Raw genomic sequence first — 13,056 nt, forward strand, 5'->3', positions numbered from 1 at the left:
GTACATATAATAAATACATGAACATATATTATAAGCCATTCATAAAAAAGTTGTATTAATTTAAAATATTATTATAAGAAAAAGTAAATCAATAGTATTGTGTATAAATATAATACATTATATTTATTCTATGCGTACTTAATGATAATTGATATTTTTAGTATATAGATGAATGTAACTTAAATGGAATTGGCAATCTCTAATTTTATAGACTTCTGAATTAAAAAGGAAGGTTTTTTGCAACCGCTATTTGTTGTTTGTATCTTATTTGAAACATACCCTTTGATTTGGAACGAGGGGAGATGGTATTGAAATATCTCCTTATAGTTAAGAATACATACCTAAACACACGAGCTTATTTGTGTACATTGTAATTCTATATGGAGTTCAACCAAGCAGATTTTTTAGTTGATTTTTGTATTAATTCTATTGTGCAGTTATGTGAGCATCCAAACACTTGAAATTTAATTGATCTCCAATTCTAACTCCAGTGGAATTAGAAGTTCTATTCCAAGAGAGTCTAAGGAGTCTAAGGCATCTTCAATATCAGAGAAGGTTCCCTTACCTTGTGTCTCTCTTAATGAAAAGGCCTGCGCCTCTTACCGGTTCCTACAAAAAAGAATTCCTTTGAGCTACATTCATAGGAAACACTGCGATTTAAACACCCTTTGGTGGAAATTCCTATAATTTCAAAGATTTCGAAATGTGTATATTGCAATTCTACATTTTTCTATTAGCGCACTTTTTACAATTTCTGGTAATCAGATAGGCCTCAAGATTAACCCATTCATAGGACTTCCATTTGAATTTGAAAACTATAGCCTCGGTTGCTTTCGTAGAGGATTCTGTTCTTTCAAAATTCCTCCAAAAAAACATCTGATATTACAAAGAGAGCATCTACTGTTAGCTACAGCTGGCATGTGTTCCTACTTAATTCAATGTAATGGTAGCTGGTGGCATCCACTATCTGGTAGATTTAAAAGCCAAAGATTACGCGCCTAACAACAGCCCATTAGTTAGGTTCTCATAATGGCATATGATAGACTGAAAGTAGTTGGTTTACCGATGGAAAAAAAAAGGCCACACTCTCTCTATTTTAACAATAGTTGGTAGCAGTGGGTGGTTAGCCCACGTCACAGCATTTGGATTTTCCTCTTTGCTTTTGGTGGCTATTTAACCCCCACCCACATAAATCCATCGGAAAGGGACAGAGAAAGCAGCAGAGCAGCCAAAGAGAGCGATGTCAGTTGTATTGGAAGGAGGAAGAAACGAATTGATGGAACAAGAAGACGTCCTCTCTTCTTCCTCCTCCGGTTTCTGCTCCCTGAGGCAGTGCAGAATTTGCCATGAGGAGGATGATGAGAGGTGTGCAGCAATGGAGTCTCCTTGCGCATGCTCTGGCTCTCTCAAGGTACATAAAATGGATTGGGTCATCGTCCTTGCCTTGTGTTGATTAATTGTTTGCTTATTTCTTGGCCCATCCATGGTGGTGAGGTTTCTTCTTGCTTCTACTATGTTGCTAATGGCGTTTGTTCATATGTTTTGTGCATGCATGTAGTATACTCATAGGGGATGTGTGCAGAGGTGGTGTGATGAGAAGGGGAGCACCCTCTGTGAGATTTGTCTTCAGGTTGGTTAAATTGTTAATTTGCGCGCTCTTTAACTTTCTTGTGGGAATTGTATTGTTCATGGGCTAACTGTGATTACTGTTCTGTCCATGAAATGTGATCTTTCGGGGGGGGGGGGATGTGACTGAAAACGTGTAGCTTGTGGGGAAGGCGTCTGCTAGCTAGTTCCTCTCCCTTTTATGATTTGTACTCAAGTGCTCACATTGTACATGATTCTCTGCAAGTGAAGCAAGAAATCTTCGAGAATAAACAAAGTGCCTCTAGCCTTTTATGTAATCAACAGCTAGTGCAATGTTCTCGTGCACAATATTATTTTCTTTCCCACCTTTTCCAGTAAGGCCATGTCGTCAATTTAGCACACACTCCATAATAGTCTCTTCATGTTATATAAACGATGCTTTTGTTGACAGAATTTCGAGCCAGGCTACACAGTACCTCCCAAGAAAGCTCCGGTTGTTGAAATGCCAATCACTGTCAAGTAGGCCCCACCTCTCTCTCTCTCTCTCTCTAATATACAGAAAGAAACTGTTGCATTGTCAATTCTGCACTTAAAGCTGATAGATATACTCTAGGATAAGGCTAATCCCATCAAGCCTAGCTGGGGAGTATGATGCAACGGCCTTATCTCCGTAGCAAGAGAACGAAGGCATACTAGACAGGTGTCACACTGTTTTTAAAGCAGCAATTAATCACAAACCGATTAGGATGCTAACGACCACTTCCAGGGTTGATGAGATCTGAATATCTGATTTTAAATGGTCAGTCAGGTAGATCCCCCGGAATCGTCCTATCAGCTTTAATTTCATCCCAGGCCGCACAAGGCAAGTATACCTTCCGATCTAGGCTAGGGACCATACATGATTTGGATTTTGGAGCAGCTCTCATCAGTGTGTAACATCCAAGCAATACTACTGTAGGAAAGGAAAAGCCAGCGATGTCTCTACGGAAAAGAAAGGCTAGAGCACCAAGAACGTAGAATGCGTGAGACACTTTTTGTACAATTACTGTGCCACAAATTTTTTTTAAGTGTCAACATTTTCTTTCTTTTTTGAGAAATCGACAGTTTTTTTCTGTACAATTACCACGACAATTCCTGCAAAGGCTAATGGAACAAGCGCCTTCTCGCCGATTAGATAACTCATATAAAAAAAGTTTGGTAGGTGGTTAACACCATTTGATTTTCTGTTATCCCAAGCAAAGAGAGAAGACAGCTGCCCACGACAATACTGACCTGTGTAATGAGCTGTGCTTTGCGTTGGCGAGAAGTCTCCTGTCCTGTCAAGAGCGTCCGTCCAAACCACAACAAATCAACAATGTCAAATTGTCAATGCACATCCCATCCCGATCCATCTGCATCTGGCCGCAAGGCAAAGTAGAATGTTGCATTCACAACCACCGGACGCACCATTCATCACCTGATCATGTACTTCTCAAGCAGCGAGGATGAGGAAGAGGAGGTGCTGGATGAACATCAGGGAATTCAATATGCGGCATCAGATGGGCCAATGGACGGCTCAGATCGTGCTGATTGCTCATGGTGCCGGTCGTTGACGATAACGGTACGAGCTGTTGGCACTAAATCAAATCATGCTATCCATTGTACGATGAGCAGGTCCTCATGCTTGCTGCATGGTGTCTGTTTCCTGGATTCTGGTCCAAAATTTCTGTGCAGTTCACCATTGTACTACTGGTGTGGCATCTCATTGCCGTGGTGACAATAGAAGCGGCGGAGCACTGCGCATTCAGCATCCTCACGGTGAGCTTTATTCATTGGCATGCTTCAAGCTGAAGAAACAGATCAAGTGTAACTAATTGGTCAGATGAAACTAACAACTGACTGGCGGTGCTCTTCAGATGTACTTACTTCGGGCTGCTGGAATCTTGCTTCCATTCTATGCTGTCATGAGACTGATCCGCATGATTCAAAACGGGCGGCCGCAGTACCGGTTGCAGCTGCTAGAGGTTAGTTTTGATTTCTTATCTGTTAGTCCTAACAGTATCATGTTTGATTGAAGACGTGCTGATATGTATTTTCCCTCTTCCTCTGCTTCTGCAGGAACAAACAAATGTATCAAACTTGCACAGTATGCATAACCAGGAGCAGGAGCGGCAGCTTGTAATTAATGTTCACTGAACAAAGTGTACATAATGCATTGTAGGGGGCAAATGTGCAACCAGAACATCATTTTTAAACTATCAATATAAATATTTAAACATTTAGATAGTAAAGTTAAAAACTACAGGTGCTGCAATCTAGCTTAGTTCCCTGTGCCATGGAAGACTCGAATAGAAGTGAAAAAATGAAACAAAGGAAAAAAGGATCATGATATTGCAGTCTTGCTTACAATTTTTCATAACAATGTTGGCATGAGAACATGGTTCAATTTCCCATTCTGGTCTGGTTCAAACCGGTAACCAGTTTGCCAGTGGCCAGAAACTGGTTAGTGGCAACCAGCAAAACATTTGACGGTTTAGATTTACAAGTTTTGTATTCTTTACTCCTATAAAGATGTCAAGCGATGGAGGACAATCTTGTTTTCTTCCAAAACTTTTCAAGGCATGGCACAGAAGACCTCTCTGACTCATTTGATGTCTCAGTTGAGAGAAAAGCCACAGTAGCCTGCATGCCTCCTGTCAAACTATGTTGAGTTGTTGACATGAATTAAATTAAGAAAAGACAATATAACCATCCAGGTCAAGTAAATCAAATCCACTAATCCAGGTTAGGCTTCTCTACAGATGTACTTATTACATGAAAATGACCTATATGGAAGTATGTACTCCCTCCGTTCCATAATTATTGTCGAAAAATTACATGTATCTAGACACTTTTTAGGAATAGATACATCCATTTTTGGCCAAATTTGAGACAAGAATTATGGAACGGAGGTAGTACAAGGTAGTACAAAAAATTGAACATACCAAATGTAACAAGCCAATGTCAGCAAATTCAGTTCTAGAAACAACAGATAATATAGGTTTAGGAAGAATTAAAACCAAAGCATCCAATTCTATAAGTTATAAATCCAAAGGCTAGAGTCATGTCCCACTCACCATTTTATAAATGGCCTTTGAATGAGAATCTAAGAGTAATAATAACAGAAACAAGATCTACACCATGACAGTTGGAAAGTGGCATGCCACATCTGTCAGGATTAAATTTTAAGTAAGAGTAGAGATCAGAATAAATTCAATTCACCAAACATAAGTGTGTAACAGTACTCACAGGAGCTAACTAACTCAATAGTATATGTTAGCTAGTGCCTCATAACAACCAAGTGCCAAGTTGGAGCCACTCACCACATGGTAGACATAAGGGCTGGTATGCATGTTGTGGGACATATTAAAATATAAGGGACTCAAGTAAAGCCTGTTAATTACGTGCTTAAAATCTGCACGACTAAGGAAACTATCTAGCCGTAACATGCAGTTAATACCTGTAATATGCACCATAACATTCATTAGAGAACAGAATAATGCAGAGCTAATGCTGAAAGGGACAACATCTAGATGTTACAGAACCACAACAAAGGAGATAAATCTCGGATCAAAAGGTCAGCAGATTGCTAGATTGCAATATTAGAAGAATGTCATCTCCATATAAGATAGCAGATGGTCATCCACTTTCCAAGCTGTACATAGCTGCAAAATTCCAACATTTAGGTAAGAGGCTAAGAGCCAAGAGGGCAAAACCAATATCATTGATAAACGTCTTTTCCCTGATTTTAAGCATTTGACAATGATGCATTTATTCTATTTGTTATAGTTTAACAACAGAAATAATAAACAAATTGATAACTGAATCTACTGACATAAACGTACCTAAAACAACAGCTAAACATTTCAAGAAAATGAATGATAAAGAAGCATTCAGAAGTTGAAAGACCAACAGGCTTCAAGTGTTTTGAAAAAAAACCGGTAAAAGGGCATCATCTATAATTCGACAGTCAACAAAAAATGCAACTTGGACAACTCTTTGACAGTGTACGCCACAAATACATGACAGTTTGACCTGAAAGGCTGAAACAAGATAGCTTATAACTTATATTGCTTCATGTGTAAGAATGACTCTGCATGACTGCATGAGTAGAATAATATTGGATGCTGTTTGACAAGCCTTTACAAACCTTGGCTAGTACTCCAACAAGACCAAACATGTTCACGCCTTAATAACTGACAGAAGGTTGGTGAATGGAATATTGCACGTATCTCAAATTCTTGATAACATGTAATGTGCAACAGTTCCTGTCAGAATACACCATAGACTTGATAGGAATTTAAGACAAGAGCTAGTCAGCAGAAAACTCCCCGCAAAAAAGCAGAAGCCTGAAAGAAATCGTACCCACAGGGGTAAGAAGAATAAGCCTGCTGGCGATCAGCACGAGCCAAAACACCTTTTAAAAATAGAACTCAATAAATATGAGCATGTGTATGGGCCACAAGGCAATAAAAGTTTTACAAAGGCTCATAGCTGGTGCAAGGAAGAACTTTAGCTAACACAACAGCAACACGTTAAGCATGCATTTCTGCTAACTTGCATCAAGCATGAGCAGAACCACCACCAACAAAAACCTGGCCATATATTTCTCTGCAGAATTTGCAATGACGTGCTCCCAGATGAGTACAGGGGAAATTGGTTCAATGGTTTTTGTTAACTTCAGACTAAATAGAGTGTAAAGTACTGGATAACGTCGAGGTGGTAGCTCTTAAGTTCCAGCTAGCTCCAATGTCTAAGCCTACATATGAGTATTAGATAACCAACTAGCTTCTAAGGTACGGAGTAGAAATTAGAAGATATGATCGACTCATTGGAAGATGCAAAGATACGATCAATCCAATGGAAGATGCAAAGATAAGATCAATCCAATGGAAGATGCTAATAAAGCAGGTGCGCTAAACATTCTACGGTACCTAGAAAACAATTGCAGACGCATTCTTGAGTTAGGCTTAAAGTGTGCAGCACAACAGACGTCCATTGAAACTAAACTAATTCATAATTTAATGAAAATTTTCATTCTAACAAATATAAATAGGGATACTCTTCAATGAAGCATTACTATACAATATAAAAAAACTGTAGCACCTCTCCGCTAAATAGCAGGAGCACATTCTAAAATTTCAACCACCATTACAGACAGACATAGTAATCTCAGAACATCCTGCACCCTGTCTGATTAGGGACAGTCTTCTTGACCCGATTTTTCATTCTTTCTGCCCACTGATGGAACACATTAGACACATCAAACTTTCCTGTAAACTTCACCTTCTGAGCCAATTCATATAATATGTCCGGCTTCCCAGCCTTGGAAAAATCTGCAGCAAATTTGTTGTAGTCTATCTGTGGAGCCTTCATCCCTTTTTGGATCATCTCCTCGAGAAATTTACATGCTTCCGCAGGTCTTCCATGTCGTATATGACCATTAATAAATACTGTGTACGAGTTCACATCTGGACAAATCCCCTTCCGATGCATCTCTTCCCACACTGCGCAGCCCATTGCATAGTTCCTCCCGCCAAGGAAATATGACTTCATCATCATGTTGTAAGTATGAATAGTGGGCTCAAGCCCCTTAGTTATCATCTTTTTGTATATCCTTACCGCATCATCAGGCATATTCCTGTTTGTTAGCAGCTTAATCAGTGCATTGTACGTCCGGCCATCAGGAGGGCACCCCTTCTGTGCCATCTCCTCCAACATCGCTGTCACTCTATCCATTCGTTTCGCATTCCCGTATCCCACAAGCAAGCATGTATAGGTAGCAACCTCTGGTTGGCACCCAGCCACCTGCATCTCCTCGAAGCATCGCATCGCCATGTCCAATTTTCCCTGCTTACAGTGATCCCGGATCAACATCGTGTAAGTCCAGACATTTGGTGGAGGACCCTTAGCTTTCATCAGCTCGAACATCTTCACAGCTTCAGGACGCCTCTGCCCACGAAGCAATCCATCAATCATTGTGTTGTGCACAACAACGTCTGGCTTCATCCCCTTCTCCAGCATATCGTTCCAGACACGCCCAGCTTCGACCAGATTCCTTGCATTGCACCACGCCAACATCAGTGCTGTATATGAGCGCAGGTCCGGAGTGTACTGATCACGCATTCTGTCAAAGACCCGTGCAGCTTCCTTGCCCAGCCCCTCCTGAGCCAAAGCGACAAGCAAGCAATTGAACGACTCCACCCCATCATCAAAGCCGTGCACCCTCATCATCTCGAATACGCCAACTGCATTCTTGATCTCACCGGCCGCAGCGAATGACTTAATGGCGATCTTGAAGGCGTCCATGCACAGGGCACCAGCCTTCCCCATTTCTTGGACTAGTGCAACCATCGTTTCGAACTGCCTCGCCTTGCCAAGGATGTGGAGCATCTTACAGTAAGTGACGGGGGTGTGCTCAAACTCGTCAGATGCAGCAGCCCACTGGAAGAAGCGGCGGGATGGCCTGTGCGCGTGCTTGAAGCGGTCGAGCACCGCGAGCACGAGCGCCTCGGAGAGCGGCGGTGACAGTGCAGAGAGCGTCGCCTCCAAGTTCGCGTCGGCGCCAGCGGCCATGACGTCAGCGATAGCGGCGCACACGCGGCCCACGTGCTCTGGGTGGCTCGACGCCCCCTGCGGCGGCGAGGCCCCCTCGGCGTCGTCGTCGTCGGAGGTGGAGGACGCTGAGGTCGACAGGCATCTCGCGACAGGGAAACGGAGCAGGGCGTCTGCCCTAAATGCTGGCGTCGCGACGAGAGGGGAGGCAGGAAGGGAGCGGGATCTCGCTGAAAGGAGATGCGGGGCGAGGCTGGGGAGCAGGCCAGTGCCCTCCCGCTCCCGCCAGCGGTGGCTAGCGCCTGCGGTCAGATGCGGTGCGGGCACCGGTGGGGGCAGATGAGGTGGCCGACAGGGGAGTGGCAGTAGAGGCGGAACTGGACCGTGAAGGCGATGGATGCGGCGATGAGGACGAGGAGAAGGAGCACAAGGCAAGGGCACAGCAGCACAGTTGCCGCGGAAGGCTCCCGCGGCGGCGAGAAGGGCCGCTGCGGTGACTTGGAGGAGGTCTCCATGGACGGCGGCGGCGAGGCAAGAGGAGGTGGCCGGCTTGGACTTAACGGCCATGGTATTGTGCCGGGAGAGCGTTGTGGCCTTGTGGGTTTCTTGTGGTTTTGGTGTCATCTCCCATTGGGCTGCGGGCTCGGCCCTTTAGGCTGGCCCATTTTGGGATCCAGTAATAAACTACAAAAGACACCATATTGAAGTCTAGGATTTCAATTCACCACCATTATTCGATTTTTCTTTTTGGTTAAAAAAATCATGATTAGGGCAGGTCGTAACTGATTACTTATTTCTCAGTGAGAGCGTGTTGATGGCTAGCATGACAAGACGGTTCCACTTGTCAGGCCCAGCTAGCACACACAACTGATTGTCTGATCTGACCGTTCTAGAAGAGCTCGTCCGTGAAAATGATGTGACTACCAAAGTCATCAAAATCAAACTCCGCGTCAACTAGAGGGTCGTTTACATCACTGGAGGGGACGAGAACAACAGGTGGCCAATGGCGCTCGTTGACACATTGAAAAAATAGCGCTGGCGGCCATTGAAAATGGAGTTTGATTTGAGTGCAGCAAGGCTATGCCCCGCGCCCATGTGTTCTAGGAGGTCTGGCCGACGGAGCCCGTGCTTTGAAACATGGAAAGATGCAAGTGGTGGTGGTCTGGATAGACCTGATGGCATCAAAGCAAACCAGGTCTGGAAAGGTGGTGGTGTTCTTCCTCCTTGGCGACGCGGTAGAACCCCGAGCAGCTCCCCGACCTCTCTCGAGCACCATCGTTGCCTCCCTGTGATCGAATTTTTTCGCCGCCTTCCTAACTCCGAAGAGAAATCGTGGGAGATCCTTCAAGTAATCGTTGTCATCATCGCCTCCTCTAGCATTGCTTTGCTATCGCGGCCATACCCGACCACTGCCTCAACAATCTCACTCGTCATCAACCAATGCCAGCGTCGCTCTGAGCTCACTATCGCCTCACCACCCCCCCCCCCCGCCCCCGTCTTTAATACGCTGCCACCATGATCAGCACTATCGCGCCGCCCTCTCCCTTGCTTCGCTCCACGCGACCTCGGACTACAACGCCCACAAGGTGTACGAAGAAGGTGGCCCCACTTGTCAGCCCTATGTGATGCCTCCATGCCGGAGGCATATCTCCTGAACATGCTTCTGTCCGGGTTTAAAATTTCAACAACCCTAACATTTTGAAGTACGTTGAGAACAAATTAAAATTGAAAATCATTTTGTATTATCTTGATCAAAGTTCGTTGAATTTAGATAAAGTTTGACCGAAATTAGACCTTAGGATTTAAATTTTATTTGAATCCTAATAGAGTAATATTGTGGCCCGACATGTCACAAAGGAGGAAGGTTTCCGTCGTTGGTACTTGGTACGTCGTCCGTCCGTGGTTGGGCCGAATCTTAACACCTTCGAACGTTTGGGCTAAAAAAAAGCCAAACTACCGCTACGCCTCCCCAATCCCCCAGCCGACTCTGCCGCCGATTCCCGCATCACCGCAAGATCTTTCCCCACTGCTGCCGCACGCCATGCGCTGCTGCTCGCTGCGGCTTCTTCCAAACCCAAAACCAAGACGAACTCCCATCGAAGTCTTCTCTTCCGTCGTCCGCCGGGCCGATTCATTTTTCCAAGCCACCTGCCACCTTTGCCGCCTAGGGTTCCTTGCACGCCGCCCCTTGCGCCGCTTGCCGCTACTGCCGCCAGTGCTTGCGCTGCCGTTGCCACTGTCCACTGTTTTTCTCATGCACACTGCAGCCGTCTGATGCCAGGCTCCAAGGATTCGAGGAAGAAGCCGACCAAACCAAAACTACCACCAGTGCCAATGGAGGCTCCCGGGACTTCCTTCGTTCCATGGTCTGCCGTTGCCTCAGATTCCTGGTTTTCCTAGCCTTTCACCATTGTTCCGCTTTTTTTCCCCACCGCTGTTCGGGCCACACCTGTTTGAATTTATGTGGCCTTTAATTTATAGTCCAATAAATTCCAAGAAAAATGCCAAAGGCCCATGTTGACCTATTCATGTGTGGCAAGAGGTGGGACAAAAATTTAGTCCCACATTGCTAGTTCAAAAGAGTCTGCACCACCTTATAAGGGGGGCTCTGAAGGGGCGTGTAGAGATAAACAAAAAAAATTCCTACGCGAACTCCCAAGATCTAGCCGAGGTAGAAGGCCACGAGGATTACCACTAGACGCGCAGTTGCAGATTATCGATGCGGCGCCTTGATGCAGTGCAGTCCCTCGATCCGATCCAGCCGATCCAATCCCGCGATCGTCGAAGTGCTGAACGTACAGCACCTCTGCCGGTATCCACACGTGCGAGGAGGAGCTCCGGCGGCGGACTGCTAGGTCCGGTGCGACGGTTGAACTGAATCGGGCTAGGGTTCTCAACGCATGAGAGTGGAAAAACCGTTGCCCTTTAGGCATCCCACGCCCCTGCTTATATATCGAGTGGAAGTGGGCTCCAAGCCTTGTGGCCCATCCACCCTCCGAGTCCAACTCGCATTGTCAGCCCAATTCCAGTTCGGGTCCAACCCGACCAAATACTTGCTCCCGCTCTTAAGTGTGTGACCCCGCAGGCTCATGGCGACTTGGACACGATTGGAGTCCGACTCACAATCGATCAATCGGTAGCGGCTCCTAGCAGAACGTGCCGACTCCCAAGTACCATCGAGTCATGACGACGTACCTTCCAATGTGACATACGTCTTAGTCCCTTTTGCCTCACGATATACCTTGTCGAACTATAGGCGATTAATCGTCATCCCTTTAATAGTTCAACTATCTTCTCGATCTGTGATATACGATTCATCCGACTAACTCTTAGTCGATCGACCCGGTTAACAGTTAACCAAGTCGCGCATGGCCATGCTTCCCGAATCATATCACTCGAGAGGGCCCAGAGAATATCTCTCCAGTCGGAGGGGCAAAATCCCATCTTGGTTATCCACATCACACAGCTTGATTCTCAGTCAACCCGAACTCTGCCTTTATAACTGCCCTGTTACGGAACAACGTTTGACAGAACCTAAGTTGGTGATCCACAACTCGGATTGTGCGATAACCTCAGGTCTAAGGATTACATTGATTGAGACATGCAAATGACGACCTACTCGTTGCATCTCAATATGGGTCAGTCCGACTCGCTAAACTCTTTAGCCGAGTCCGTGTAAGCTGGAATGACATCACCATGCCCATGACAAGTGGAACCGAGTCATCAGCCAACTTTCACATTAGTCTAGGTTATGTGTCCAGCACAACCTCAATGACTAAGGACAATTTAGTATGAACAACATGAATACATAGTTCCACAATCAAATCACATATTCAACGATACATATCAGATGTTCAAATAAGGACAACTTAATAATATTTATGAATACATTGGGAATTACATCATACATGATTGCCTCTAGGGCATATTCCCAACAGGCTCCTCCACTTGTTGTATGAGCATTAGAAGAAGAGAGCTTCTACGCGCTCCTCCTCCTCCTTCGTCCGCGACGCCTCGTCGTGTCGCGCCCCGCGGGTTGTGGGAGAGCCAAGAGCTTCTCTATCTTTTTTGCCACGCGTGTATGGAAAATAAACGGTTGCACAGAAGCTGAAACGAATTCTCAGTGGGTTTTTATTCCATCGCCTCTTCGTTTTCGCCTCCCTCTGTTGCCTGTTCGGCTGGCTGCTGTGCCTATATAAGAGAGGTCGCTCCTCTCCAGAAAGCACACCGAAAAAGCACTCCTGCCTTCCAGAGCATTGCGCTGCCGCTCCGTTCTTCCCCATCCGTCTCGCGGCGTGCACCGCAGGTCGGGACAGTAGGCCTCCGGAACCCCGCCTCTTCGAGTCCTGTACGAGAGAAGGGCGATAAGGTTTTTGGGGAGCGCTACGCACGACTACTGGCTTCTTCCTCTTCGTCGCGAATGCACTAGACTCCGACGACTCCTTCCCCGACGACGACTTCTTCCCGGAGGTCGATGACATCCTCGGCATCAACATGACTGGCAACGGAAACACAAGCAGTTCCACCTCTGCACCGTACGTATCACTGTTTCCCATACTTGAGACCATGCTACAATTCGTATGTTTAGTTCTTCCCTTAGATGTGTTTTGTTCATATGCTTGCATGGCTACTGTGTTTGATCTAGTCATGTTTTTTCCAGTATTCAAGTTGATTAATTCTTGTCGCGAATCATTCATGGTTGCAATATTCTACATGTTTTATTTACTGTTTTTATCTATTAAATCTTGTGGTAAATTGCTGATATTTCAATCAATCCAAAAACCTTATCTTAGGCAATTTACCCCAAGTGGTTTTGCTGCTTCCATGAAGCCACCTGTGTTTGAAGGTGTCAATTATAAGAGGTGGCGTGCGAGGGCAGTGCTCTGGTTTCAGACC

At 45.3% G+C, this 13,056-nt stretch overlaps 2 protein-coding genes across 2 annotated transcripts; one reads left to right on the forward strand and one right to left on the reverse strand.

Moving 5' to 3' along the window:
• Nucleotides 1–1,167: 1,167 nt before the first annotated feature.
• Nucleotides 1,168–4,004, forward strand: LOC100839394. The gene is made up of 7 exons (XM_003568589.4): nt 1,168–1,411; nt 1,559–1,630; nt 2,039–2,106; nt 3,067–3,187; nt 3,301–3,384; nt 3,483–3,590; nt 3,685–4,004. Exons 1-7 carry the CDS (start codon nt 1,241–1,243, stop codon nt 3,760–3,762), a joined length of 702 nt encoding a protein of 233 aa, XP_003568637.1. The 5' UTR covers nt 1,168–1,240; the 3' UTR covers nt 3,763–4,004.
• A 2,599-nt stretch (nt 4,005–6,603) lies between these two features.
• LOC100838680 (pentatricopeptide repeat-containing protein At3g62470, mitochondrial) lies at nt 6,604–8,787 on the reverse strand. Its single transcript, XM_003566300.4, has one exon. The coding sequence runs from the start codon at nt 8,782–8,784 to the stop codon at nt 6,778–6,780; it is 2,007 nt and encodes a 668-aa protein (XP_003566348.2). The 5' UTR covers nt 8,785–8,787; the 3' UTR covers nt 6,604–6,777.
• Between the last annotated feature and the right edge of the window lie 4,269 nt (nt 8,788–13,056).

The sequence above is a fragment of the Brachypodium distachyon genome, chromosome 2, assembly GCF_000005505.3.
Source record: "Brachypodium distachyon strain Bd21 chromosome 2, Brachypodium_distachyon_v3.0, whole genome shotgun sequence".
In the NCBI taxonomy this organism is placed as follows: domain Eukaryota; kingdom Viridiplantae; phylum Streptophyta; class Magnoliopsida; order Poales; family Poaceae; genus Brachypodium; species Brachypodium distachyon.